This window comes from Sphaeramia orbicularis, chromosome 8 (genome assembly GCF_902148855.1).
Source record: "Sphaeramia orbicularis chromosome 8, fSphaOr1.1, whole genome shotgun sequence".
Lineage (NCBI taxonomy): Eukaryota > Metazoa > Chordata > Actinopteri > Kurtiformes > Apogonidae > Sphaeramia > Sphaeramia orbicularis.
In genome coordinates, this window is record NC_043964.1 from 19,131,871 (window position 1) to 19,158,509 (window position 26,639).

General features: G+C 38.9%; 1 protein-coding gene across 3 annotated transcripts; it reads left to right on the forward strand.

Annotated features, from left to right (window-relative positions):
- The first annotated feature begins 2,153 nt into the window (after positions 1–2,153).
- Positions 2,154–26,639, forward strand: ttyh3a (tweety family member 3a). Of its 3 annotated transcripts, none has more exons than XM_030141481.1 (16): positions 2,154–2,502; positions 2,949–3,171; positions 6,692–6,861; positions 8,484–8,595; positions 8,733–8,953; positions 10,069–10,164; positions 11,093–11,165; positions 11,858–11,933; positions 15,509–15,564; positions 16,245–16,337; positions 17,076–17,168; positions 17,938–18,074; positions 20,940–21,113; positions 21,539–21,614; positions 22,496–22,597; positions 24,477–26,639. In XM_030141481.1, the coding sequence occupies exons 2-15, from the start codon at positions 3,046–3,048 to the stop codon at positions 22,574–22,576; spliced, it is 1,584 nt and encodes a 527-aa protein (XP_029997341.1). In that variant the 5' UTR covers positions 2,154–2,502; positions 2,949–3,045; the 3' UTR covers positions 22,577–22,597; positions 24,477–26,639. The 3 variants fall into 3 exon arrangements, with proteins under 3 accessions (XP_029997341.1, XP_029997342.1, XP_029997343.1); XM_030141482.1 differs by having other exon boundaries at positions 2,953–3,171; XM_030141483.1 differs by lacking the exon at positions 22,496–22,597 and having other exon boundaries at positions 2,155–2,502.

A 26,639-nucleotide genomic window follows, 5' to 3' on the forward strand; every position in this document is an offset into this window, starting at 1 on the left:
ATATTTTACTTTTTCCCCCCTTCTTAAAACCCATCTTTTCTCCTTGGCTTTTGAAACCATGTGAGATGTTTGAAGGTACTATCTTTTTTTTTTTTTTTTTTTGGTAGTGGTTTATTTATTGTTTTTAATTATATGGATTTTTAATTTATTCTTGTATTTTATTCTTTTTATTTGGGTTTTATTTATTCTTCTGTATAGCACTTTTTTTCTTTTTTGTACAGTTTCTATGTCTTTAAATCTATTCTGTATTTTATACTTCTATTTTGGTTTTAATTATTTTTATGTACAGCACTTTGGTCCACTGCAGTTGATTTAAAGTGCTTTACAAATAAAGTTGGATTATATATATATATATATATACACACACACACACTACCAATCAAAAGTTTGGACTCACGTGGTTTGTCTTTATTTTCATGACTATTTACATTGTAGATTCTCACTGAAGGCATCAAAATTATGAATGAACACCAATGGAATTATGTAGTTAAAAAAAGTGTGACATAACTCAAAGCATGTTTTATATCTTAGATTCTTCAAAATAGCTACATTTTGCTTTTATTACTGCTTTGCACATTCTTGGCATTCTCTCGATGAGCTTCATGAAGTAGTCACCTGAAATGTTTTTCAAAAGTCTTCAAGGAGTTCCCAGTGATGCTGAGCGCTTGTTGGCCATCTGTGGTCCATCTGATGCCATTTAAATGCAAAGCAGAGTCCAAACTTTTGACTGGTAGTGTGTGTGTGTGTATGTATTTATATATATATATATATATATGTGTGTGTGTGTGTGTGTGTGTGTGTGTGTATATATATGTGTGTGTGTGTGTGTATATATATATATGTATATATATATAAAAATTAGAATAGAACACAATAAAATAGAAAACCTAAATATATAAAAAGATAAGCTCATACACACGTACATGTACAGTATTTATTCTAGTACATTTATTAGTGCTAGCTATTTGCTTAAATATAAGTAACATGAACTAAAACTGTGTTGTTGTCTATTGTTTTAGAGATTAAGCTATCAATTTCTGTGCGATAATCACCTGCAACACATGTATGCGTCAAGAATTAACCCTTTCATGCATGACTTATAAGCACTTTAAGATTTTTTTCCTGAGTATTTTTATTCTCCTTTAGGCATGAAAAACAACAATGCATTTTTTTTTTTTTTTTCTTTTGTATGAACCTATTTTTCTTGGCGTTACAAAACTGTCCACTCAGCTGGACATCATGCGTTTAATTTTAGAAGCAAAGAAACATACATTTACTGATATACTGCGTGAAAATCATGAAATAAAAACATTTTTAATGCTGCTAAGCTGATGTTTTCTCACATTTTAACATACTCAAATACTAGTTATTACTCACTTCAAGGACATAATATGCAAAAAAAACACAACTTTTTGTTAAAAAAAAAAAAAAAAAAAGTTAATTAAAGTCTAATAACAATTAACTTTTTTTTTTACACTCAGATCAGGTTTATTAAGAACAGCAAAGTTACATTATTGGTATGAATTGCAGTGTTTGGGATGCTGCATAAGTGCCCACTGTGTTGGCTGATACGCAACTACAACAACAAAATCCATGAAAATACAAGAGAATATCTTTGAACAGCTGTCCACTGTGGTGACCACTATACATGAAAGGGTTAAAATCCAGTATAACAAACTATAGGCCTATATTATTCTTTGCCTTTTGCAACTATACTTCTGATAAATTAAGCATATTTTCACACTAATAGATAGATAGATAGATAGATAGATAGATAGATAGATAGATAGATAGATAGATAGATAGATAGATAGATACTTTTACCTAAGTAAAAATTTAAATGCAGTATATTTACACTACTTAATGACCTATATGTGTGTGTGTGTGTGTGTGTGTGTGTGTGTGTGTGTGTGTGTGTGTGTGTGTGTGTGTGTGTGTGTGTGTGTGTGAGATAACCAATAACTTCCCTATTTCCCTCTTTTAATTGGCTACTTTAGCTTTTGCCAAATCTCATCCCGCTTTTAATTAACATCGACATTCGGTTCAGTTCTGACGTTTCCCACAGTCAGTGAACCTCTCATCCATCCGGTGCCGGTGATCCTCTAGAAGGCCTCCCGGTGGCGCTGTTCGGTGTGTGTTTCTGCCGTGTGTGAAGTGGGTGAGTGCGGGCCGGGCCGGGGAGGCAGCCAGCTGGGTGAATGTCGTCAATAGTCGCCGTGTAGGCTCCAGTCTCCCCGCACTCCAACCAGCTCCCACCGGATGGATGTTTCAGTCGGATGCGTCTTGTTGAAGCTGTTGCGGTGGAGTAACGTCAAGCCAACGGGAGACGAAATGAGGAAATAACAAGTAAACAAAGCAGGATGTAACAAACCGCAGAGCAGAATGTCAAGTGGAACAAAAGACACTTCTTTTTATTCTCCTTCGAGTCTCAGCGGATTGAACTAACCAGCAGCTCAACCGGCTAACGTTAGCTTAGTTAACGCTAGCTTGCTACATATACAGGTAAAACTAGCTTATAAGAACTAACTAATGTGAACAAAGCGTAAATGGACTTGCACTGTTTTGGGAGTTTACTGATACTAACACTGCAGCATGTCCCACCCTGGCCACATAAAACTGACTGAAGTTAACAGGTTAACACATATTAACGGGTTAAACACGCTAACTAGCTTGCTTGTTGCTAACCTTCAGCTCGCCGGGTTACACTAGTTAACGTTAGCAGAGTACCAGTTTAAGCTAACTAGAGGAACTGTTGATGTGCTTGTAACTGTCAACAAACCCACAGATGGTAGTATTTACATCTTTTGAGTCAAACACAAATGAATAAATGGTTTAATATTTAGGTGATACTTGATTGAATGATGAGTAACGTGAACTAAGCAACTAACTTTGTGCCTAATCTAAAATGTACTGCTTTTTGTTCTGTTTGTTTTCCACCCCGGAAATAGACAGACTGTATGAAGTGGGCTCTCCTGCCTGTTTAGTCTCGAGCATCCTTCCTTGTTTGCTTGTTTGCTGAGTGGATCCCGTTGACATTTCCACGCCATGGCAGCAGTGGTTAGCTACTCTCCACCGTGGTGGGTCGACCTACTCCACAGACTTCCACATTTCACCCTGAGGTTCGAGCAAACCAGCAGTGACTTCCAACCTGAAGACTGGACATATCAGCAGGTAGGTTTTCTTTTATCAACACATGTGCTTGAGAGAAAGCAGTAAGGATCTTTCACAAGGCAGGTTACACAGATCACACAAATGCATTATTTTTACAGTCAAAGTTACTAAAACTCAAAGACATCATAGAACTACAAACAACACAAATCATATTCAAAGGCAAAAATAATCTACTACCAGGAAACATACAGAAATTATTCACTGAAAGGGAAGGGAGTTATAATTAAAGGGGTAGATTTTAATTTCAGAATTCAGAGGGTGCGCACTACTAGGAAAAGTTTTAGCAGATCTGTGTGTGGTGTTAAAGTATGGAATAGATTGAGGGAGGGGCGCAAGGAATGTTCAAACATAAGAAAATTCAAAAACACTTATAAGAACATGTTTTTCACAAGATATAGGGATGAGGGTTAATTAATTGTCACCATATGTTCACTGTTGTTTATGTATGTATTTCCTTCCTTGAGTTGGTTATTATTTGTTTATTTATTCGCCAGCACAACTATGAAAGGCATTGGTAAAAGATTATATGTGTATTTGTATGTTGTGTATATGTATAAGCAATATACATGTGTATATGGCTGAATGAGTGTGTGTGTGTGTATGTGTATTTGTGTGTGTCAATAGATATATAAATATAGAAGAGTAATGTAAAAGGAAGAGAGGCATATATTATTAATAATATTGTAGGGAAAGGGGGTGGGATTAAATAAGTTGCACTTCTTCCCACCCCTTTTCGGGCATGTAAATGGAACTATTGTGCTTTTCTTCTAAGATTGTTATGATTTTTGATATTTGTATTATTATGTATGTTTTGCTAGTGCATATATGTTAAATTTCATTGCATGTTTGGAATAAATCACTAAATCACATAAAATCACATAGAGTTGCCAACATAAATGTTTCCAATTAATGTTTTTGTTGGTATAAGGACCCAGATAAGAAAATGACATGATGATATGCTCCTGTGCTTTCTCTAAACTTCCACCCTCAAATATAAGAGAACAGAATGATTGGCTGTTTTCAGTTACGGATGACCTTCTTGCACCCATTTCACCTTTTGATCCATGTTGCCATCTGTGTGTAGCTGTTATCCAGGTCTCGACCTTCCCCAGACTCCTGCCAGCTGGCATTGTAGAATGTCATCCAAGCCACCTTAGTTGACCTTAACTGACACATTTCTTAAATCTTGCATTCTACTTATATTTTTGTAGCTATAAACCATGATTGCACTGTTACGATATGCACACTTTGGCTCAGAACTGCCTTTTTAAAGCCACTCATAGTCGGATTAATGAGGGTAAACTCAGAGTAAGGGTCCAGAAGGAAACTGTATAGCCTGATGAACAGCTTCGAGTGGGGGAGGGGAGTGGAGAGCAGCATGGCATTTGTTCACAGTGTAAATATTAATGAAAATCATCCAAAATGAGGTCATGTGGTGCTTTGATTCCCCATTACAGTGATAGTTTAAGCAGGTATATATAACACTAATTATGCTACTTACTCTGCTTTTTTGCTCTTCTGTCTTTTGCCAACAAGTGTGATTTAAGACTGGAATGTACCAACATAATTTAATACTAAAGTGATATCAGTTGACTAACCAGTTTATGAATCGATGTGTTTACGCTCTTATGAAAATGCTTCATTACCAAATCTTCTGTGGTATTGTGGTTTTTAAAAGGCTCTGAGAGACTATGGAATTAATCTGTGCCATGCAAGTTTAATAAACTCATGGGCAACAACAGAGGAAATAAAGAAGATAAACCAATGTTTCAAGTGCGTCAGATAGCAGAAGTGTTTTCTTTGGAAGTAGGGTTCAGAAAATCTAGAAGTGAGTCATTTTTCGTGCGAAGCGACATGTTCTTAACTGTCAGCAGAGTGTGTGCGTGCCAAAGGTTGTGGACGCATATAACTTCTAAAGCGAAAGTAATCTCATGTCTATAACTACGCATATCCCTGTTATGCTTTCGACCAGCTTGGGTCTGGGTCAGGTATTTCCACAGATGGTCCATGGTTTAGAGCAGGGATAGGAGGTTAATAATCTTATCCATTTGCTACAAAGGATCATAATTGTACCAACTGACAGTTCTTTTATTTTCTACCATATGACCTCGTGTACACATTACTGTTCATTGTCTGGTTAATGGTTGTAACTGCTCAAGGGACCAAATGAACAGCATAACTGTTAAAATATTAGTCCCCTTTACCTTTTAAATCAGCACGAGCAAAACATAAATGGTGAACACAGGCCACTGCAATAAAAAACAACTACTAACCTACTGTGATGACAGGCTGTTAATTATTGTCAGTGCAGTGCTCTCACAGTGGCTTGAGGGGAAATCTTGACTTTTCCAGATGGCTGAGCTGTCAGTGGCATTGTTATGCAGCTACATCATAATGATGCAATTACTGGTGCTTTTGAGTTTGTCACTTTTACTGTATAGTGGATTAAAAACTTGCATCCAGCAGGATAATGGTGTCTTACTTTTGGTTTGCTGTTGCACTCGGTGAACTCTGTATGGCTGAAAAGTGCATAGTACCATGCATAAGCCAAGACATTCTGTGGCTTTTGGGTCTGACTAACCTACTTGTCATTTGTTTGCATCACTGTCAGCTCTAAAAAAGGTTGAAGGGAAAACGAATAGTTTCACCAAGTGTTGTGGTGTGGAGACTGCAGTTGTTCTAATGCTGAATTCACTCCCTTACACAGAAAACTGACAACCACTGTATTAGGATGTGAAAGTCACTGTAATGTATTGTTGACTAAACTGAACAAACAACCAGTCAACCCTTGGTTTTTACAAAAGAGAAGTAGAAATCTGCCCCAACAGTGAATCCTCTGGAGTATACAGTGAGCGCACCCTCTCTTTGACCTACATAGGAAGTGCTGCTGTTGGCGGAGACGTTTGACTGTTACAGTAAAGCGTTGTCCCACTATGGATGACATTTGTAGCATTCAGCAAAGTAAAAGGAAGAGATTTTGAGCAAATGTTCTCCTTTTTTTCTTCAGTCGGCATTTGAAGAAGGCGTTTGCTGTCGTTTTCTCCCACTAGTATTTAGTAGATGAAGTCCACAATTGGCTCTATTTGTATTGTGCTGAAAATGAGTGGGCTGTTGTCTGCCTCATCAATTTGAAAGCCGCCTTATCTTTGGTTTTCAAAAGAGAGCGAAAGATACAACTTCTTAATTTAGAGATGTTTTGTCCTGAATTCAGGGCTTTTTCCAAGGTTATTGACTTGTATTTAGGGCAAAGCTAAAGGCAGAGTGTCCTTTGTTGCAAAGTTTATTAGCTATATTTATTGCAATTACTGATATACTCAAGTCAAAAAAAGCACAAGAAAAGGTCAACATAGTAGTGTTGTAATATCACATAGATAAGAAAGCAACATCTCAGGAGCTGAGTACTCTTCTATAATGTGCAGTGTCTCTCTGTGGGACTATGTGATTATCTATTATTCCTATTGTAATGGACATCAAAGTGGTATCAGCTATTAAGTTTCCATAACCATCTTTTGTCCACCAGTCCATCTTGTTACTTGGGGGTGTGGCACTTGCCTGTCTGGCCCTGGACCTCCTCTTCCTGCTCTTCTATTCCATTTGGCTCTGCTGCCGGCGGAACAAAACTGAGGATCAGCCCAACGCCGACTGTTGCTGCACAGCCTGGTGTGTCATCATCGCCACACTTGTGTGCAGGTGAGTCTGAACACAGGATCCCATTAGGGAGCACTGAGTCCATGTCTTTGGGACCACATGCATAATCTCCTCATTAAATACAAGATTAAGCTTCTTTTTTTCTCATAAAGTCTTTTCAAATAGCTGTATGACCTATTGTTGCATCTTGTATTTTCAACTGTAATTTTGTGTTTGAGTTTTACCACCTGTATGCATCCACAGAGAGACAACGATCTTGATGGATGTCATCTGCAACATCCTGTATCACAGCCATAAATGTCATTACAAAGTTTGAAGTCATAAAATACTGCACTCTTGTCTTGTTTTGATTATAACAGACAAAAAAATTTAGATAACACTTACAGTATATGAATATGTATGCACATAAAGAACAGTGTTAAAAAGTAATATTCATACATTGGCTCCTTTTCCCACTTTTGTTATATTTGCTATAGATATCATCTTCACACTGAGAGCTGTACCATCTGGACATGGTTTCTATCCTTGAACACTGCATTTGTTTCCTGTTTTTCCTCTTTCTGTTGATTGGCCACTGGAGAGCCATCACGGTTGATTCAGACTAACAGAAGAGCTTTGAATAGAAGCGCTCTGGGACCTGAAGTGTACAGGAACTGCATTACAATCACCGCATTTGTGTGTTTTAACATCCACACTAGCACGTTTCGTAATATGGAGGAATCTGAGTTGTGATCAGATTAGCTTTTGTTTTGCTTTGCATTTGTTCTTTGACTAGAAATCCATGTTTGGCATGAATCCACAAAACACTAGACAATTGTTATGAATACAAAGGGTTTCATAGTTTTTATGTTGTGTTTTTTCTGTGCCGTTTAGTACATTTCGTTCATTTTGAAAGAGCAGTAGAAGGTTTTCACAGGTTAAACGTACACCTGTAAAATGCTCTTGTTCCTCATTTTCACACTACGGCATGAGAGGAAGGGATTAGCCGCCCTCCTGGAAGAAGGGAAGACCCATTGATTCTCTGAGCGCTGCTGGCTGAGCATTGACTCAGTCTGACTTAGGTTGAAGTGGTTTGTTTATCAGTGTCCCACAAGACAAAATCCACTCTGGAATAGGATGGGGGGTTGGCAAAAAGACCAACAGCTGCAACAGTGGATGAGATATCTTGCAAAACGTCCCTCCTCTCTGAGATAGCCTCTCATCCTGCAGAAAGCGAGTTTTGTTTTTGACAAAGACTCCTCAGTTGTACCCTTTAAACTCGTGAGTGTTTTTCAATGTAAAAAAGACATTCTACTCAATCTTCCTATATAAAGTTTTCCCTGTGCAGTAGTCAGAATTGTTTTTCTGCAACCTGAGGCTTGTCTGTGCAGAAAACTGATCTCCTGCCTCAGTGCAGCCTTTGTCGGCCCTAGTGAGGGGTTTGTGGCATAGCTGGTCCATTCCTCTGTGTTTCCATGGTTCTGTATGGGGTCTTTCTGCTGGAGCTGAAAGGAGCCTGTTGACGGGCGTCTGAACCGACAGGGTTAATGTGGAGTTCACACGCCTCTCTCTGCCTCGCTATCCCCCTCGCTCTCTCTCTTCTCTATCTCCTCTCTGTGTCTTTTTTAGCTAATCCCTCCTCCTCACCACCCTGTCTCCCCTCCCTTCCTTTTGTCTCCCCTCAGCGCTGGCATTGCTGTCGGTTTCTATGGGAACAGCGAGACTTGTGATGGAGTGAATCGGCTGACGTATTCTCTGCGCCATGCGAATCGCACAATCACTGGTGTGCAGAAGCTGGTAGGTCAAAGAGAAAATTCACATTTAATAATTCATCAACCATCTGCTCTGAGTGCACCTGATTCCACTACTACTCCAGCATTGTGGTGAATTCCCTTTTTCCTCTATGACCTTGTTTGTCCCTTTGTTGGGTCCAGGTATATGACCGTAGATACGCACTGAACCAGACGGTAGAAGCCAATCTGCAACAGCTTGAGGGCTGGTACGCGCAGCATGCGGACTACCTGTCCATCATCCAAAAAGTGCAGGGCCAGCTGGACGAGCTGGTCAGACAGATGGTGGAGATTCCCTTCTGGGACAATACCACAATCTCCCTGGAGGAGCTGGCTGTCAAGATTGAGCTGTATGATTGGTACAGGTGAGACAGAGTGGAATCCATGCACAACAACAACAGTGATACAAAATTTGTGGATGCTCTTCTGAAATTGATGATGCTGATAGGAATGGTAGTGACAACAGCAGCAGCAGCATATATACATTTCAGACAACAGACTGTGATTCATGCTCTTGTCTCAGTATAATATTTGAGTTCAGATGCACTGTACCAGTGATTTACAGCCATGTGGCTCATCTCTGAGTTTAGATAATGAAAGGAAGTCTGCTTTTCCCTGTTGAGACAGTGTTAGAGAAGGCTGCACTGTTGGGTAGGTTTCTGAAATCTAATTTATGAGTGAATCTAAAGTAAGAAGCAGAGGCGGACACAGACAACAAGGAGCAATTCTTACTTATTCAGCATATCATTAGGGAGCTTACATGCCAAGAATATCAAATCTGGCTTGAGTTTCCTTTGTTAGTTGAATATACAGAAGGTGTTGTCATACTTCCTTTGGGCTTTGTTGGATTGGTGTACTTGTATGCCTTAAACTATGAATATGTAAGCAAGTCCCCATGTTTTCTCATGAACTGGTTTTCTGCTTGTGTTTTTAAAAAAAAAAAAAAAAAAAAAAAGAAAAATGCAGGAGTCTGAAATTTTGGCCATAGAATGACTTAAAATGATAAAGTTTACGCACAAGTCAGTCTGTTTAAAATGAAAAGAATGAAACTACAAAATAAAATACTCAGTTAGTGTTGTGCAACGTGGTGTCCCATCAAAAACTGGGTGCTCCTAGGAGAAGGAATAAGTGTTAATGTTTAAATATTTAATTTACTTTGCAAGTATTTTTTGGACTTTCTCATTCTTTGCATTTTTTTTATCTGTATAGATTTGCAAATAGGTCTTAGCAGAAACAAAAATCAGTGGAAAAAACATGTTTTCAAAGCTTAATTTAAATGTAGTTGTGTTTGGTTGCATGGCTGTTTGTTGTATGTCATCCAACAATAATATAAAGTGATAGTCTGATATTCTGCTTGGTATAAACAACAAGATAATTAGTATTGAAGCTATCATGCTTTAAGAGGGACATTTATTTCACTCAGAGATGGTACGCTCTGCTGCTCTTGGCCATTTGTCGGTAATGGCATTTGTCTTCACAGGTGGCTGGGTTACATAGTCCTGCTACTGTTCGACATCCTCATCTGCCTTCTGGTGCTGTTTGGCCTCATTCGCAACTCCAAGGGAACGCTTATAGGGTGAGTCTCATCATGAGATCGTTGGCATGAGAGCACTTAAGGGAAAATGTTTCTGCCATGGGAAATCATTTTAGCAGTTGTCACAGGATGAGTGGCAATTATGGCACATGAAGCCCCTGTTTCATCAGTCACCTTGTCATTAGAAATTAGTCAAGATTAATTCATGCTCTATAAATTATCTGCACTGTCATGTTACATTTAATAAAAGAATCCCAACATAAAACCCTCATTGATTTGTTGGTAATGTATGATGACACATATAGTTCTGTAATAATTGGGTTTGGGTTCTGCTTTCTTTATTATGTTTCAAATTAAAGATTGGCTATGACAGGCAATTGTCATATTATTATATGGACTTATAGAAAAAATCCAGTCTCCTATAGATAATCATTAAATATATCTTTGAACTCTGAGTCATTGTGCCAGTTACTTAAAATTTTTTCCTTGACAGATGAAGGTACAAAGGTACTTATATAAATGGCCGGTCTGTCTTGTGTTTACATTATTTTAAACAACAGTATTGTATCATGGTTTTTCTCTACTGTAGTTTAAACATTAGTCTGAAGTGTTCTTGCTTTTCTATTTCACTAAACCTTTCCCATAAGGTTTCCAGTACATCATTATTCAGCAGCATTTAACTTTAATAATGCATGTAAATGATTGTATCAACCTCCAAAGCTCTATTTGCAGAAACTCTGCCCTCTGCTTTTTCCCTTTTGTTCAAGTTAAACATGCACAATTTCTAAGTGTTTGGAGGTGAGAGTAATAGTTTACTTTTAACAGACCATTGGTACACTGTGGCCTGACTAAAAGACCTACTTAATTAGTTAAATATATCTTCCTGCTAAGCTGTGCTGCGATGTAGTTATTGCTGTAACACTGGAAGTTAAAGGTACTTGAACTTGTCATGTCCTCATTCTCTCCCCAGGGTTTGCCTTTTTGGTGTTGTCGCTCTTGTAATCAGCTGGGTGTCCCTGGGGATAGAGTTGGCTCTCTCTGCAGTAAGTGTCTCCATCAGAGCATGATCCTGTTTTCTAGGTAGAGCTGCACAGTTAATTACTTGTAATTGGATAAAAATGTTTCTTGCGCTCACTCCTTGTCTGCAGAATTTGGCCTTGGCAGAACATTTTACATGTATTTACACAGCTGAGAGGTCAGCAGCAAAGGTTTTGACTTTTCTGGTCACTTTGTTTCCCAGAAAGTGATTACAAAATACCCCAAACATGTAGCATATGATTTATAGTACTTAAGGTTTTGCTCACAGAAAATCAATGCAGTTCATGTGGTTGTATTATAGATGGAAATAATCCTTTTTCTAAAATGTAGCCGTATCAACTAATCATAAATTGTCTGTGGCATTATTTTGTCTTACTTAAGTCAAAGCCACCATTTAAAGCCATTTTCTGGAAAAAATGTTGATGAATGCAAAGCTTTATGCAAATTAATGTGGAGGATTTCCTCCCCTGCAGATGAATCAGACTGTTCACACCTAAATGTGCTTGATTTAGTTTTTGTCATCGCTCTCAGCTCAGACAGCATCAGCCTGTCACGTTGTAAAAAGTGTTTTCAAAGCTGTTATCAGTTGCTCACATGTTCCATCCAACATGATGGTGTATTAACCATTAGTTGCCCTTGGCATTCAGTGAACATGCTGTCTTCTTGATTGTCATGACCTTATTGTTTGTGTTTCTAGACATCCAGTGACTTCTGTTTTGCTCCTGATGCATACGTCACCAGAGTAGCAGACAAGTATGGAGTCATGAATCAAGGTATGAATCACATACATTACAAAAAGAATTTTTTCTTTGGCACTGAGACAGATCTGTGTGGAGTTGCTTTTGTATGCACTCAGACACTTTTAAATGGTAAATATGAGTCAGTTTTCATGTCTAGTCTCCATCCTCTTCTTATTGCACAGCAGTGACGCATTGTTCTGATGAGTGGGGCCTTGTCTTGTCCACAGCTCATAAAAAGTCACTAAAAATGACTACCACATGTGCAGTAGGGTCAAGAGAGCAATGGCCTGCCTTTTCAAGCTCCACAAAAGGCTCTCTAACATGTCCCGTTTTGGTAATTGCCCAGTCAGTCCATGATGGGATGTTTGTGACAGATGAACAAATATCCTCTCGTACACGTGCATGTGTTGAAGCAGAATGCACGAGGGAGATAAGAGCAGTGGAGGAAATGATCAGAGACAAAATATACTGTGTCTGCCACATTCCTTTTTAGTTACGTCATAAAATTGGGAAGCTTTACAGTTTGTCTTTTCAGCCCTTTTTGTTAAAAATGTATGCATTACTAAATATTCAAAACAAAATCTGGTCAGTTAAGAGCAGAAATCAGCGCATCTGCTCAAATGTAGGAATTTATGGTTCATCTGAATCACGAGCACAGTTCATTCTATGCATGAACTGTATTATGCTGCAGCTTTGAAGCTGCATTATGCCCTGGAGCTGATTTATGCAATGTGGGGTTTTCCACTGCATTTTCCTCCCCCCAAAACAAGCCACAGTTTAAAAAAAGTATATTTATTTGTACATGTAGGCTTATATATCACTACTGTGGTTCTGCTGGGATACAGAAGCAGATAATTAAGAACCTCCAGATATATTTTCCCTCTGAGTTCCCTTGACGGTGCATGTCTGTCTGACATTGCACCAGACAAAGCCCTGGATGCACGACAAACGGATATATCACCTTCCTTCTCTGGAGCTTTATTATCTTTTTCTTGAATATGCATCATTTCAGCTATTCATGTTGTAATTTTTCATTATTGTCTTTGCATATCATTACACAATCATATTAGACTATAATCCAATCTGATCCTGAATATTTATTTGCACATTTTTTATTCCGTAGATAGAGACTTTCTGTCATTGTGAGGGTTTCATTTGTAAAATATTTTATTCCAGGCTTAGAGTTTGTTATATTTGACAGAAGTGCATTTCACTGACCACTGTAATTTTCCATTTCTCTATGAGAGTGGCTTCTGAGATGAACTGTTAGTCTGAATATTGTGTACATTTTTTCAACATGTTTACGCTTAGAATGTGTTTAGTCAACATCTGGTTACCAGCAGTTGTTCATTTTTGCTGAAATCCTGGTGAGAGGATGTTCTGCCAAAACTCTAATAGATTCTCATACGAGTGTAGGTCTAAGCTGTGGTTCAGCGATAATCAGTCTAATTGTGAAGTAGAACAATACCCCTGTTTTGTAAAAGTCAGTCCAACTGTTAAAAACATATTTCATTGTTACACTTTTATTCTTTGCTACAAGGACCATTAATAATAGAATAGAAAAACTGTCCTGAAAATGTGTAACTGTGGTATTTTATTGAACAGACTGGAACTTGGAAGTCAGATTCTATCTTTTTATGTAACTGCAGCTAATACAAAGTGACACAAAAACTAAATTTATTCCTTTGAGTGGGAATCGGTGGTTGTATCATGACACTGAGGAAGTCTGGTGCTCCTGATATTCATATGTGTGGGTGTGTATGTGAGAGAGTCGGGCCGTCAGGGACTTATTTGATATGTACTTCTTTGTACCGGAAATCCTCTCCTCATGAGCTTGCTCAGCTGTGTGGGAATGAAGCTCCTGACACAGCACAGTGTGTGGACGTCATTTGTACCATCTGTTATGCCAGTGATGTAGTTCCCACAGCCTGTATTAGTGGACATTGCTCCAGCTTTAGAGTCTCACACTCACGTATAAAAGGCTTTGTCATCGGCTCTTACTCACTGTTGACAGAGGTAAACTTAGAGGAAGTAAGTGGAGTGGGTTGTAATGGCTTGTGGAAATCCAACACCTGAATTCCAATCAGCTTCAGTTCGTTGTATCCTCAGAACAGAGCTCAAGTTTGGTCATGTTGTATTAAACAATAACTGAAGACATGATGTAACCAGCCGCTCTTGGCGTGTTTGCAGGAGGCTCTGTGTAGTAACAGAGGTTATCCTTAAGCCTTTAAGCCCTGTGGATGTATTTCTTGTGTTTTTGCTCAATTGTTGCAGTGTTGAGGGAAAACACATTGGTTTATGCTGTTATGTTCCTACTTTATTTGGAATATTTTCCTCTTGGTTCAGGATTAACTCGGCGGGTGCACTGTAACGGAGGTAGTCACGCTCTAACAGGGCAGCAGGGAGCAAAGGCAAGAAAATACAATAAAACGACTAGACATTGCTATTTAGTTTTGCTGCTTTCCTAGAACAAAACAACAGCAGTTGAAGCTGCGACTCGGGTCAAGCAAACACAGCGTAAATACCAGGAAAAAAAAAGAAGCATACTCTGTGTTCTTGGTATATTTATTAGAATGAGCAGTTGTGAGTTGTTGTAATGGAATTCACTGGAATGTAAGGGCAGATTTGGTGTCTTACTCTACACCGATGCACTGTGCTTTATTTGGGCTGAAAATACTCCACTGAGATGCCCTTTTTAGGCTTTGAAAGATGTCAAATCATGTCATATTAGGATCTCACATGCAGTGTTTTGAAATGTTATAGCATATATATTTCAGGCTAGAACAATGTCAACTACCCCACCAGCCCAGGACACAATGACCATAAACAAATCAGGCTTCATATTTCTTGTTATCATGACTGGCAAATAAAACCTTATTTAAAACAACTGTGACTCTAATGTCCTTTTATCTTTCTTTTTAAGTTTGATTTGTTAGATAAATCAGTGTGTTCCTATGATTTATTGTTTTTATTTTTTTTTATTGACTTTCTATATTGGAAGCAATTTCATAGGCAACAACATGACAATGCAATGTGACAGAGATCACTTCCATTCTTTCATTTTGTGTTTTATCCCTCCCACAAGTTTGTTATTAAATAATATTTCTTATTGATATTAACCAAATGCTCTGAGGTAATGCTCTACCTCTGCATTTCTGTAATGATCTGCTGTTTGGCATTTGTTTGTCTTGTTCTGACCATAAAATATAGTTTAAAATCACAAATGACACCTTATTTCACACTCAAGTCTAAAATCAGCTTTTATGTACAATATCCATCATGACATTGATTAAAAAAAAACAGGTGATATGGGCAATTTTATTTATTTATTTATTTCTCCGATGTTCATGATATTCTGATTTCATTAATTGAAATGTAGCTCAAAAATACTCCTTGTTTATTTAAACACTGCTACAGCTAATAAGAAGCAAACAGGTTGGATTTTGAGTATTTCCTGAGCAGGAAAACACTCCAGAGGAGTAATCTTAATTTTGCAATTTAGGTACTTTTCATGATTTTCAGAAAGCAAAACCTTGATTAACGATTGACATAAAAATTTCAGCCAAATTGCCCAGTTAGTCTTGACTGTTCTGTCCTTTTGTTCACAGGTATCCTCCAGTATTACCTTAGCTGCAGCCCAGAGCAAACCAACCCCTTCCAACAGGTTTGTTCATTTATTCCGAGACTTGCTTGTGCATGTTTTTGATTCAACTTTTTCAAATGATTTTCACCTTGAGATGAACAAATTTTGTCTGATTCACTACAAAACTGAAAGTGGTTCAATGTCAGTGCTGCTCACATTACAGCAGACAGACATATTGTCTAGATGATGTATGTCCTTGTGATGTGTAAGAATTCAAGTGGGCACAATGAGTCACTCCCTTTGCCTCAAAGTGGAGTTTTTTTCCATGCTGAAGTACAATACTTCCCATTCTGCCAGCAGGGGAAACTGATGGCAGCGCAGCTTTTTTCCTGTGTGTCTGTCCTGATAACAGTTTTGCATCTAGAATGTATGTTAGAAGCCAGAGGTTTTTCTTTGCCAAAGCAGGACTTTTACTGTGAATCTATAGTAAGCTTTAATGGACCACTTATATTTTGTTTTCCTTGCATGAATAAATCAAAGCTGTTGAGTGCCGCAAGCATCTATTGTTAGAACAACTATGAAATATTAACTTATATACTATGCAAGTCTTTTTTATCTTGCATCTATAAATTGTCAGAATGCTTCAACAAAACCTCCACTTGACTGCAACAAGAGAGAGTATCTAAAGGGGATTAGTAGTGGCTGCAAGATGGAAGTACTGTTAACATGCACTGTGACTGTATTTATACTTTTTATTTCAGAAGCTCTCTGGGAGTCACAAAGCATTAGTGGAGATGCAGGATGATGTGTCTGAACTGCTGCGCTCTGCCACTGGAGAGCCTGAAGAAGCTAAGGTATGTTTTTCAGCCCCGTCAGTTCACTTTTTACTAGGAATACCGTTCCCGTACGGTGTTCCCCCAGGCCACAAGCTGTCCTGTACTATTGTAGCGTTTGTGATGACTGAGTATCCCCCTGAATGGGACCAAAAGACTGACCTGCAGCGAAGTGTAGTGCACCTGTCCGCATAAAGATCTGCTGACGGCCCACCTGGGACGTGCATTATGTCCATTTAGCTACATTAGGCTTTCACTGGCCCTTCCCAATACAATACTGTGTTATTGTCCAGCGCTGGTCCTTACACTGTGTTGACAGAGGCACAAATGAGAGCTGACATTGGGAATAGAGAGAGGCATATTTCACTTCACATACCCACACAGAGAAATGTGCTGAGGTTGTAGAAACATTTATATCAGGCAATCAGATGTGTTTTTTTTTTTTTTCTTTTCATGAGAACTGTAATGAGAGGCGGAAGAAGAGACAGCCCATTAGGATGTATCATATATAGAAATCAGCACTTTCAGCTGGAATTTCTGTATACTGTTGTGTAGTGGTGAAAGACACTTCCCAGAAAAATATCCATAGAACGAATTGGAGAATTAGTCACTTTCTTTGTGCAGTCTTCATTTTGCATTTCAGCGTCTTTGTTGCTTGGACATGGTGTTTAAGCGTACAAAGGTGCCAGAGTTGAATTTCACATCAAGCCTCCATCCCCCCCCCCCCCCCCCCCCCCCCCCCCCCTTATTCATTTCCAGGGAAGTTTGGAGACGATCCAGGAAGTTCTGAACACCACACAGATCAGTCTCCATCAGCTCACGGCCCTGGTGGACTGTCGGAGCCTGCACATGGTGAGCAGGGACACGCAGACTTACAGATACACACTAACTCTACTCTTCAAGCGTCACGTCTCTTGGAAAACAGCTCAGATTTAATTTGTTGTGATAGTTTTGGAGTGCAGTTTTATTGTAACCCCTCTTTTATGCTTGTGCAGCTCACTGAACCTGTCACCGTTAATAACATTTGCTTTCCCGGACGCTTGTCCAATTCATGTTGGCTGTGTATGGTTTACAAACCAGGCTGAGTGACAAGCCTGGCTCTCACGGTGCTTTAAAGAACTGTCCCTCTGTGGTTTTCAAATGCCTGCTGAACATGTGCACGTGTAGGCTTTTCCTCACTGCTTTCCTCTCTGCGTTCCCTCTCAAATATCCACCCTGTTAACATGCCAAAGCTTATTATTTCATGAAAATTACAGTATCTTCAGCTGAATAGGAAATGTGTTTGAGCAGTGCAGTGAATGTAGATTGGTGTGAGATTCTCAGTTGTGATAATGTGGGGCACAGTGCTGCATATCAAACCCAAGGTATAAAAACACAGCATTTCTTGCAGGAAGCCAACTGTGAGCTCATTGGGTTGACTCAAAAATGGAAAGAAAAAACAGATGCATTTTGAATATGCACTTAAAACCAGTGCCAAAATGTAAAAACCACAGATGTAGCCTTTTATTACTGCACTTTCTGTTTGTCCCTTTCCTCATTCATATTTATAAAATACTGTAAATGCGTGAAGAGTTTTTGTCATACTTGTCATTAAGAAAAGTGGGACCTGTTCTTGTTCCAGGATTACGTCCAGGCCATGACGGGGCTGTGTTACGATGGACTGGAAGGCCTAATCTACCTTGTTCTATTCTCCTTCGTCACTGCTCTCATGTTCAGTTCGATTATTTGCAGCGTTCCTCACACCTGGAGAAACAAAAGGTAAGATCTGTTATAATCCATCCAACCCCCGTCACCTACAGCCTGTATGACAAAGTAGGATTAAGGGGTTAATAAGGTAACATCAGGTTCAACCCAGGGCCTCTGATGTCACCAGCGTGGTTTTGTTTTTACTGGGGCAAGTATTCATGGAAGCTTAACCTGCAGGCTGCATTTAGGGTAGTGGATCAGAACGTGTAATGAAGTTCTGACCAATCAGTGGGTTCGAAACCGACAAGTTGAGGTTTTGTCACTAAAACATAATGAATATGTGAACAAATTAAGACATTTTTTTTGTTTGTTTTTAGATGCATTATGTACTTTTTGTTTGCTTTTTTCTATTTTACTGTGATAAACCATGTTTTCATTTTGACAGGTTGCACATTATTACATTTTGATCTTCTGTGTCTTTCATTTACTGATGCTTATTTTACATCATCTCAGATTATTTGTCCTAGTGTTTGGATATATTTAGGTGAGATCATTTTTCCAACGTTTTAACTCATTTAGTTCAATTTCTGATACTCTCATTTTTTCTTTTGCTTATTACATGAATAATAAAGAATACAAAAAATAAATAATTCTTATTTTTTAGCATTCCGCTATCATTGTTGTTGGCCTAAAGTCATTCTTTCATTGTCCAACTGTAAAGTTTCACAGCATTTCATGTCACATACACAAAGTTGTATATCATCTGGCGTATTAGAGCATGGCACCGTCTTAACCAAAAATCTCAGCCGTTTTATTTGTTGTAATAGTAGCCTATCATTTCATAAATGTGCCAGACACTGTATTAGTTTAATGGAAATGCAAAGTTAAAATACTAAATAATCATGAATATGGTACCACTGAGCAAAACGTCATGTCAATTTATTTTTCGGTTTTGGGTCAAACATGGCTGTGTAGATTTCAGAGGTTACTGAGCCCTGTCCAAGAGGATCCACTGGACAATAATGTGCAGATGGAAGAAACAACAAAGCCCTATATTTTTGTATTTGACCTAATAAGATGTGACACTGAGCATGTGTTTGTCTTATTTAGCTCTTCTCAGACAGCTGAAAGAACAAATCTCTGCCTGTTTTAGACACCATAACCACTGTATCTGAGCAGCCCAGTTTAATTTAATTAAACAAACAACTGTACATATAATTAGATCCTTTTTTTGTCCTCATGATGTGATATTGAGAACAGTACTACCATATTCACACAGTCTGTTGTCATCTTCTCTTCCTGGCTTTGGTCGCAGCAGCTGTGATGCTTTTAGTCCGTATTATATTTTTAATTCCTCACATTTGTTTAGGCTTATAGTTTGTTCTTTTGGTGAGGAATGTCCAACTCTAAACAGCGTTTCTGCCCCATTTTATGTGAACATGCTCATGATGAGATGGAAACCTGGGGTTGACACGGTGAGTTTAGAAACATTATTGTGGCACCACTTAATATGGTTGCAGTTGTTAAGCTTTAGCAAACTTTAACAAAAAGATATAGGGGATGTTGAACTTGCTTCGTAATACAGACGCCAGGAGGTCTGCAACCACTAAGGAAAATCTTAAAGCTAACATTTTGTGTGAAAGTCTGTATATAATGAGGGACAATTAACAGGATAATAACTCAATTTTCTGCACCTCTTGTAGCATTATCAACTTCAGCCCTTGTTTTTACATGACTTGGGACTGAAGCAGACAAAGTAAGCCAGGATAAATCTACACAGATAAGGAAACATGATTATTTTTGAGTAAGACTTGTGTTTGTTTGCGGTTCAAAGACTGGTTGTGTTTACCACTGGGATGTGTCCAGAAGGCTCCAGCTGCTTCCTCAAATAGATTGCTTCCCGTTATCCCCCCTAATTGTGCCAAGATGGCCTAAATCTATCATAAGCGCTGCCTGAGCTGGTGTCATTTTCTGCAGTAGAGGGTTGAAATTATTCTAATTTCTTTGTCCTATCAGCGGCTGATAAGGTTTGCCGGATGTCTTCAAGGGAAGTAGTTTCCCAGGCACAACCATCAGCTCAGCTGCAGCATATAATTAACTGATCCCTTCCAACCATTGGAGGGGGCATGTTCATCAGTTTGATCTCAGTTGGAGCTTCCTTTCATGAAGCAGGGGCTTACATGCTGCCGGTCTGTTTTTCTCAGTGTTCCGTGCTAAGCTGGTTCTGTTTTACCTTCCTAATCATGCACTCACCGTTACTTTTATCCTGACTGAAATATTTACCTGTAACAGCAGATTGATTCCAACATTTATAGTTATTTTTTTATTCATTGTACTGTAATGAAGTTAATGTAGAGTGATTCACTTAAATTCAGATTGGAGTAAATAAATTAATTCATGTTTCACAGATTTTAATTTATTGAAAAGACAGCCCCGTGATATGTAGCAAATCTATTCAATGATCTGTTAGATTAGATGTGAAGACTGTGAGCACTAGAGGGAGACAGCCTCCATCATGTCCCTGTCACTGTGTTTTGACAGCCCTTATTCTGTGCATTATCTGATGCTTTGTCTCTTAATAATCAAATGGAAACACAGTTCTTGCTCAGAAGTAGCTGTTTGACAGTGAAAAATGCATTTGTTCTCCTGTCACAAGATTAGGGGTTTTCATTTTCTTCTAGACACTGAACCAATTATATGGAGATATTTTTACAGTCCTGGTTCAGTTTTATTAACAGCAGGAAAAAACGGCATCTTCTTCGCTTCATCCTGTGGAGAATTCATTTTGTTTTCACTCCCTCGGGCAGTGATGAAATTGAATCAAAATGTGAGAATAAATAGAAAACGTGACCATGTGGCACTTGTGTGGTTTGTTAGTATAGTAGAGGGCTCCCTCTGGTGGTGGTTTTTACCCTCTGGGTCATGTTGTGTTTGCAGGAGCGACGAGGACAGCGAGGATGAGTCTCTGAGCCACGGGGGGAGGCAAAATAATGATAACCTGTACCGGGTCCACATGCCTAGCTTGTACAGCTGTGGCAGCAGCTACGGCAGCGAGACCAGCATTCCTGCTGCTGCACACACCGTCAGCAACGCACCTGTCACAGAGTACATGTAAGTCAAAACTCATTTAAAAGGTATATATAAAGTGGGGCACGGACACAAAGTGGTAGATTATTTGTTTTCACTGCATAGCCGGCAGTCTGCAAAGTGAGGCTGATATTAGATACCTCATGTTCTAAGGAGCCAGTTTAATGTCCCCAGAGGGTAACTTAGCTCGCTTATATAAAGTCATGCGATGGCCAACACATGCAGCTGTTGCTCTCCAGCTGTGATGCCAGTGAAACCCAAAGCCTTAGCAGCTTAACAGAAGAAAAACAGGGGGATGGGAACCCCAGTTTCTGCGCCTACTTGTTAGCTGAAAGCTGAGTTGACAGAGTTCATGTGTCGAGTGTATAATTTCATATCTGTGCAGCAGTGTGTTTTAGTTTACAGTGTCTCCGTTGTATGCTGTGTCTCATCATGTGTTAATTCTGCAGGGCTCAGAACGCAAACTTCCAGAACTCGCGCTGTGAAAACACTCCCCTGATAGGACGAGAGTCTCCTCCCCCCTCGGTAAGTGTAGCATTTCCTCGAAAAACTAAAAACTACAGGCCTGTCGGAAAACCTCCTGGTCATTTGGCAGCCTTTTCCAAGAGACTGGCTATAAAACACAAAACTCTGAGGCCATAGTGACAGGCAGAGAGGCAAACTATGGTTGGAATCCTGCCCAAACCCTAATTATTTTTGCGTTTTTCCAAAATTCTGATGCAACAGTGTTCATGATTAATAGCAGGTTGTAGTAATGTAGGATTACACTGGTGTATCTATAATCTGTATTGGTGCCAAAATCATCCATAAAACATAATCATGGTCATAATTTAAACCTTAAGATTGAATATTTTTCTTTAAGTTAATTTTAGGCTCTGGACGGTTTGTGAACACAGCCTGTTTTGGCATTGTACATTAAAAAATAGTCAAACCAATGTTTTATGAGCAGAAACTCTAGGCATAGCTTTGGAGTATTGAGATATATTACATGTTTTCAACAGTATTTACGATTACACAGAATGTACCCTTGTTGCCAGATATCGTTTCAGCAGCGCATTGACTCTCCAGCCACTTTTTATGGAAAAGATTGCCAAAACAAATGCATATTTCCTTTAAGTGTTCAACTGTCACCTGATTTAATATGTATTGTACATTACAATGTTCTGTTGCTACAGGCTGACACAGTTTGTAGATGTAGAAACTATGTTGGACTATGTTCTGTATCCCACGTCATCATTCCTTCCTGTCGCCCTCGGCTTTAACTTCCACCAGAGACCCCGCCCCTCATGCTGTCTGTACGTCTGCCCGCACTAGACGCTGCTTTGTGTTGTTTCTCTCTTTCTCTTTCTCTATACTTCATACTTCTCTCTACACTTGTTGCCTTTTTTTCTGCGAACCCATTACAGTTGTATTTGACTGCCGCGGACAGTAACAGCGGTCACTGCTGGCAGTTAAAGCCCTCGGAGAGTTCAAGATCGTTTTGGTAACCTCATCTGCTATGCTAACAGGTACACAACATGCCCACCCCTTCCACCTGCTGGCCTGTTCCCCCCCAGTTACCCGTACCACCTCCCAAACCCAGCACCCTTTATTCCAGGACTGCAGGATCCCCCCTTCCTCCCCCTGCATCCCCTACTGTCCCGAGTCCTGCTGAGTGTCCCACCTGGTCTTTGTCTCCTGTAGCCCCGGGCTGCATGTTTCCCCACCCCTTCTCATGTGAAGGAGAACATATGAGGGCAGAGGTCTAAGCCCTGAGGTCCACCTGTGACTGACCGGTCACTGATAAGTTAGGAAGACGGGTTCGATAACCATGCAAATATGGTTCTTGGGGTGTGGGGCGAACTCATCAAGGCTGAAAGAGTGAAAACACACACCAGCAGAGGAACATCTATCATCTTTCATGCAACTGAATCTCATCGGTCTCAGTCTATTTTCTGATAATTTCCTGCTTCTCGTTTTTCAAATAAACACCGAGGTCTGGAGCAAGATTGGAAGACACTTGTATTTTTAGAAAGTTTAATTTAATTTTGATTTGATTTTTCACTTCTACGTTTTTATTCTCGACTGAATTTATTTCCAAAGCATGTTTTGTAGCTTATTATAGTCTTTATGCTTTGGAAATGTCACAATATGGGGAATTTGTCAATACTGAAATTAAAAAGAGACAAAGTATAAAAATAATGTAACACTCACAGTCACTGAAAAAATTATTAGACCACCCTTGTTTTCTTAAATTTCTTGTTCTTTTTAATGCCTGGTACAACTAAAGGTACATTTGTTTGGGCAAATATAATGGTAACAACAAAAATAGCTCATAAGAGTTGAATTTAAGAGCTGATATCTAGCCATTTTCCATGGTTTTCTTGATAATAACCAAAATCACTTCAGTTTTTACATCAATATCTATGGCATTGTACAGACAAAAACAGTGCTTTTAGGCTTTCCATGTTTTCTTTTCTGTCTGTTTTAGCAACATGATACACACAGGAGTTAGTACTTGATTGCATAACCATTGCTTTTGATGACTTTTGATGGTCTAATAATTTTTTCTGACAGTAGGTCGGATGAAGACGCCTATTAGATATGTCTCAGACCCAAAATACTATGAAAACAGAAGATATTTTTACTTTCAGTTCGTTTTGTAAATGCAGAGTACAGTTTCAGTCATTTTTGTGAAGCCATTTTTTCTTTTTATGTCTACTTTTTTCACAACCAATTTTAATTTTTTTCCATTAATAATAATATGATGTGTCTGAGACAAAACCCACAGGTAAGTAGTTTCATGAATCCACTACAGACATTCACATCTTCAACAGACTGCTCCAGTGACTCTAAAGGCTTATTACAACAAAGAAAAAACATTAAAGTGTCTCCACATCGTTCGCCTGTATTGCAAAAAATGCATGGGTGCATCTTAAATGTGTATGAATCTTCCCGACCCGCCCAAGGTTTGCAAAGAAAAGTGACAGAACTTCCTGTAAAGTCGATGTATTTGTAGTTTCTTCTACTCTGACGTCCTTGTCCCCTGTGGCTGTTTCGTTTCTGTTTTTGTATCCGACTTATTTAAGATCCCTTTTAGATTCCTCAACTCTGAAGTAACTAGTTTGAAAGGTAATCTATGAAGGATTTTCTCCAATCCGTGCTTTGTAAAGTGTGTTCAGTCTGTATATCGTGTACATTTACCATCACGGGGTGGCAGATTGAACCATTAAAACGTCAACATTTCAAGTTTATCTTTACATCTTTTCGTTTCAGTCGCATCATAACAAAGAAAATCCTACATCGATTCTGTTATTTTTGCCTCTTTAAGATACTTTTTACCCACCGTTGACATAGCGAGTATTATTTTATGTGTCATTATGCGTATTGTTTCTTCTCTTTGCACAGTACACCTCCAGCATGAGGGCGAAGTACCTGGCCAACAGCCGTCCAGACGCCAACAGCCCTCCAGCTCACTAGGCAACACTGGACTCCTCCCATTTTCTGCACTGACATCTCAGATTAAATCACTTTCTCCAGTCATGTTTCATAGAAGATCTCACACCGCCGCTAAATTTTACCGCTCGGACGACCTCAAGAATCAGGCGCTCTCACTTCGACAGTCTCTAGCCGATGCTTCAGGGTGAAATCCTCATCGCCGGTGCTGGGAATGAAGTCGCGTCTAATAATATAAAGAACCCCGGACTGATTATTTCTCTACACATCTAACGAGGCATTGCAAGTGTCGGGGACTGTGGAAGTGCTCGTACATTAACGCTGATTACTACTGCTTAGTTGTGTTGGAATTGTTTTGTAAAGTACTGTAAAAACACCCTCCCGTTGTCGGAGAGTGACAAATGCCTTACGCTCAAATGTGGGAGAAATCCAGTGTTGTGTAGACGTTGTTTCTCAGAGGACGCACAGTAAAAGGATCCAACAGTTCCACGTAATATAGATGAATTATTTCACAATGAAACATCTCAGTTCCTCAGGAGCTTCGAATACAAAAGTCACCAATAAGATTTGCTCGGTTTTATGTGAATCATACATGCGCAATACGTTTAACACGGGCTTGTTATTGTCTTAAATCTAAAGTCTGGGACCAGTTCTTCTGCAGGTGTGGAATGAAACATTTTACATCTTGGACTCGTGTTATTTCCTGTGGCATTTTTTTTGTTTTGTTTTGTTTTCTTGAATACATTGATGAGCCACTATTCCTCAGCAGTGACTGTAAGAGATTGCGAAGCTGTGAACTCCATTCTTGCACATGCTCAGAGGACTGGATGAGGACAATGATGATCTGCACGCAGGAAATGCAGCTGTTTGATGACTGTGTTGGGGAAAGAAGAAACTCAGTGACAGATTTTTTTTTATATATATATACTACTGGAAGCAGGAACATTCACAGCTCTTTTGAGGCCGACGGTGAAGCAGGGGAGCATGTGATATATATTTTTTTTTTTTTTTTTTCCTGCAACATTCATGACCATAATGATTTACTGCTTGTTATTCGCTTCATGTCCCAGTTGAGATCAAAAGCCTCGTCTCCTCTTATCGAAACTGGGAATCCTACACACACACACACAAACACACAGATCTTGATTCTTTTCTAACAAATCCAGTAGTTTAGAGTTCCTGTCTTTAATGCAAGTTATTGTGAAAATATGCATATCAGGATTTCAGTGAGGAAACCGTATGCATCGGCAATGCAGTGTCTCGAAAATGTGTTTTAGCATTTATAACAACAACAAAAAAAAATTATTAAAAAATAGCGTGATTGGATGCTGTGAAGGGACTGTAATGTGTTTTGCCACTTTTCTCTCTCTCTGTGTGTGTAATCTGGAGGTTATCCGTCAGGCTGATTACCTCTCGAAGCATGACGATCCTTCTAATGTGGGGTGAGACATTTGTGCTGCTTCTTCAGCTTCTCTTAGACGTACGTTGTGATCAGTTCAAGAGGTGACGTAGAGACTGTGCCAACAACTTAAGCACAAACCATTTTACTCTTAATATCTTCAATGTCTTTCAAGGCTTGTTTGTACAGTTGATAGCTCGTGGTTGCTGACGCGATCAAATGAGAAAATGAGCCAGACTTTTTTTTTTTTTTTTCCAATCCAATCGACGCTCTGTAAAAATATGATTACACTGATGCAGTCTCTGTTTTTGGGTAGTAGTCATACTCTATTTGTCGTTTATTATGCTGTACAGGTTATAAACATTTACAAATTAAGAAAAAGTTGTTGGAATTGACAAGTCTGATTTTTCATTTTTAACATTACGTTTTTAAACATTTTCATTTTTATATTTGATTTGCTTGTAGATTTTTTTTTTTTTTTTTTATCTTTTTTTTTGTTTTTAGAGTCTGTAGCAGGCACAGTATGTTGCTTCATTAATGTGAATATGGTAAATAGTTCATTTTTTTCATTGAACTTTTTTTTTCTTGGAAAAAAAATCACTGTAGGTGTAATCAGTTTTTTTTTATTTTATACATTTTTGCAATCTAAAATGTGTACATGTAAAAATGTGGTTGAGCTTGAATGCAGTGTTTTAAAATTAAACAACGTAACTGTA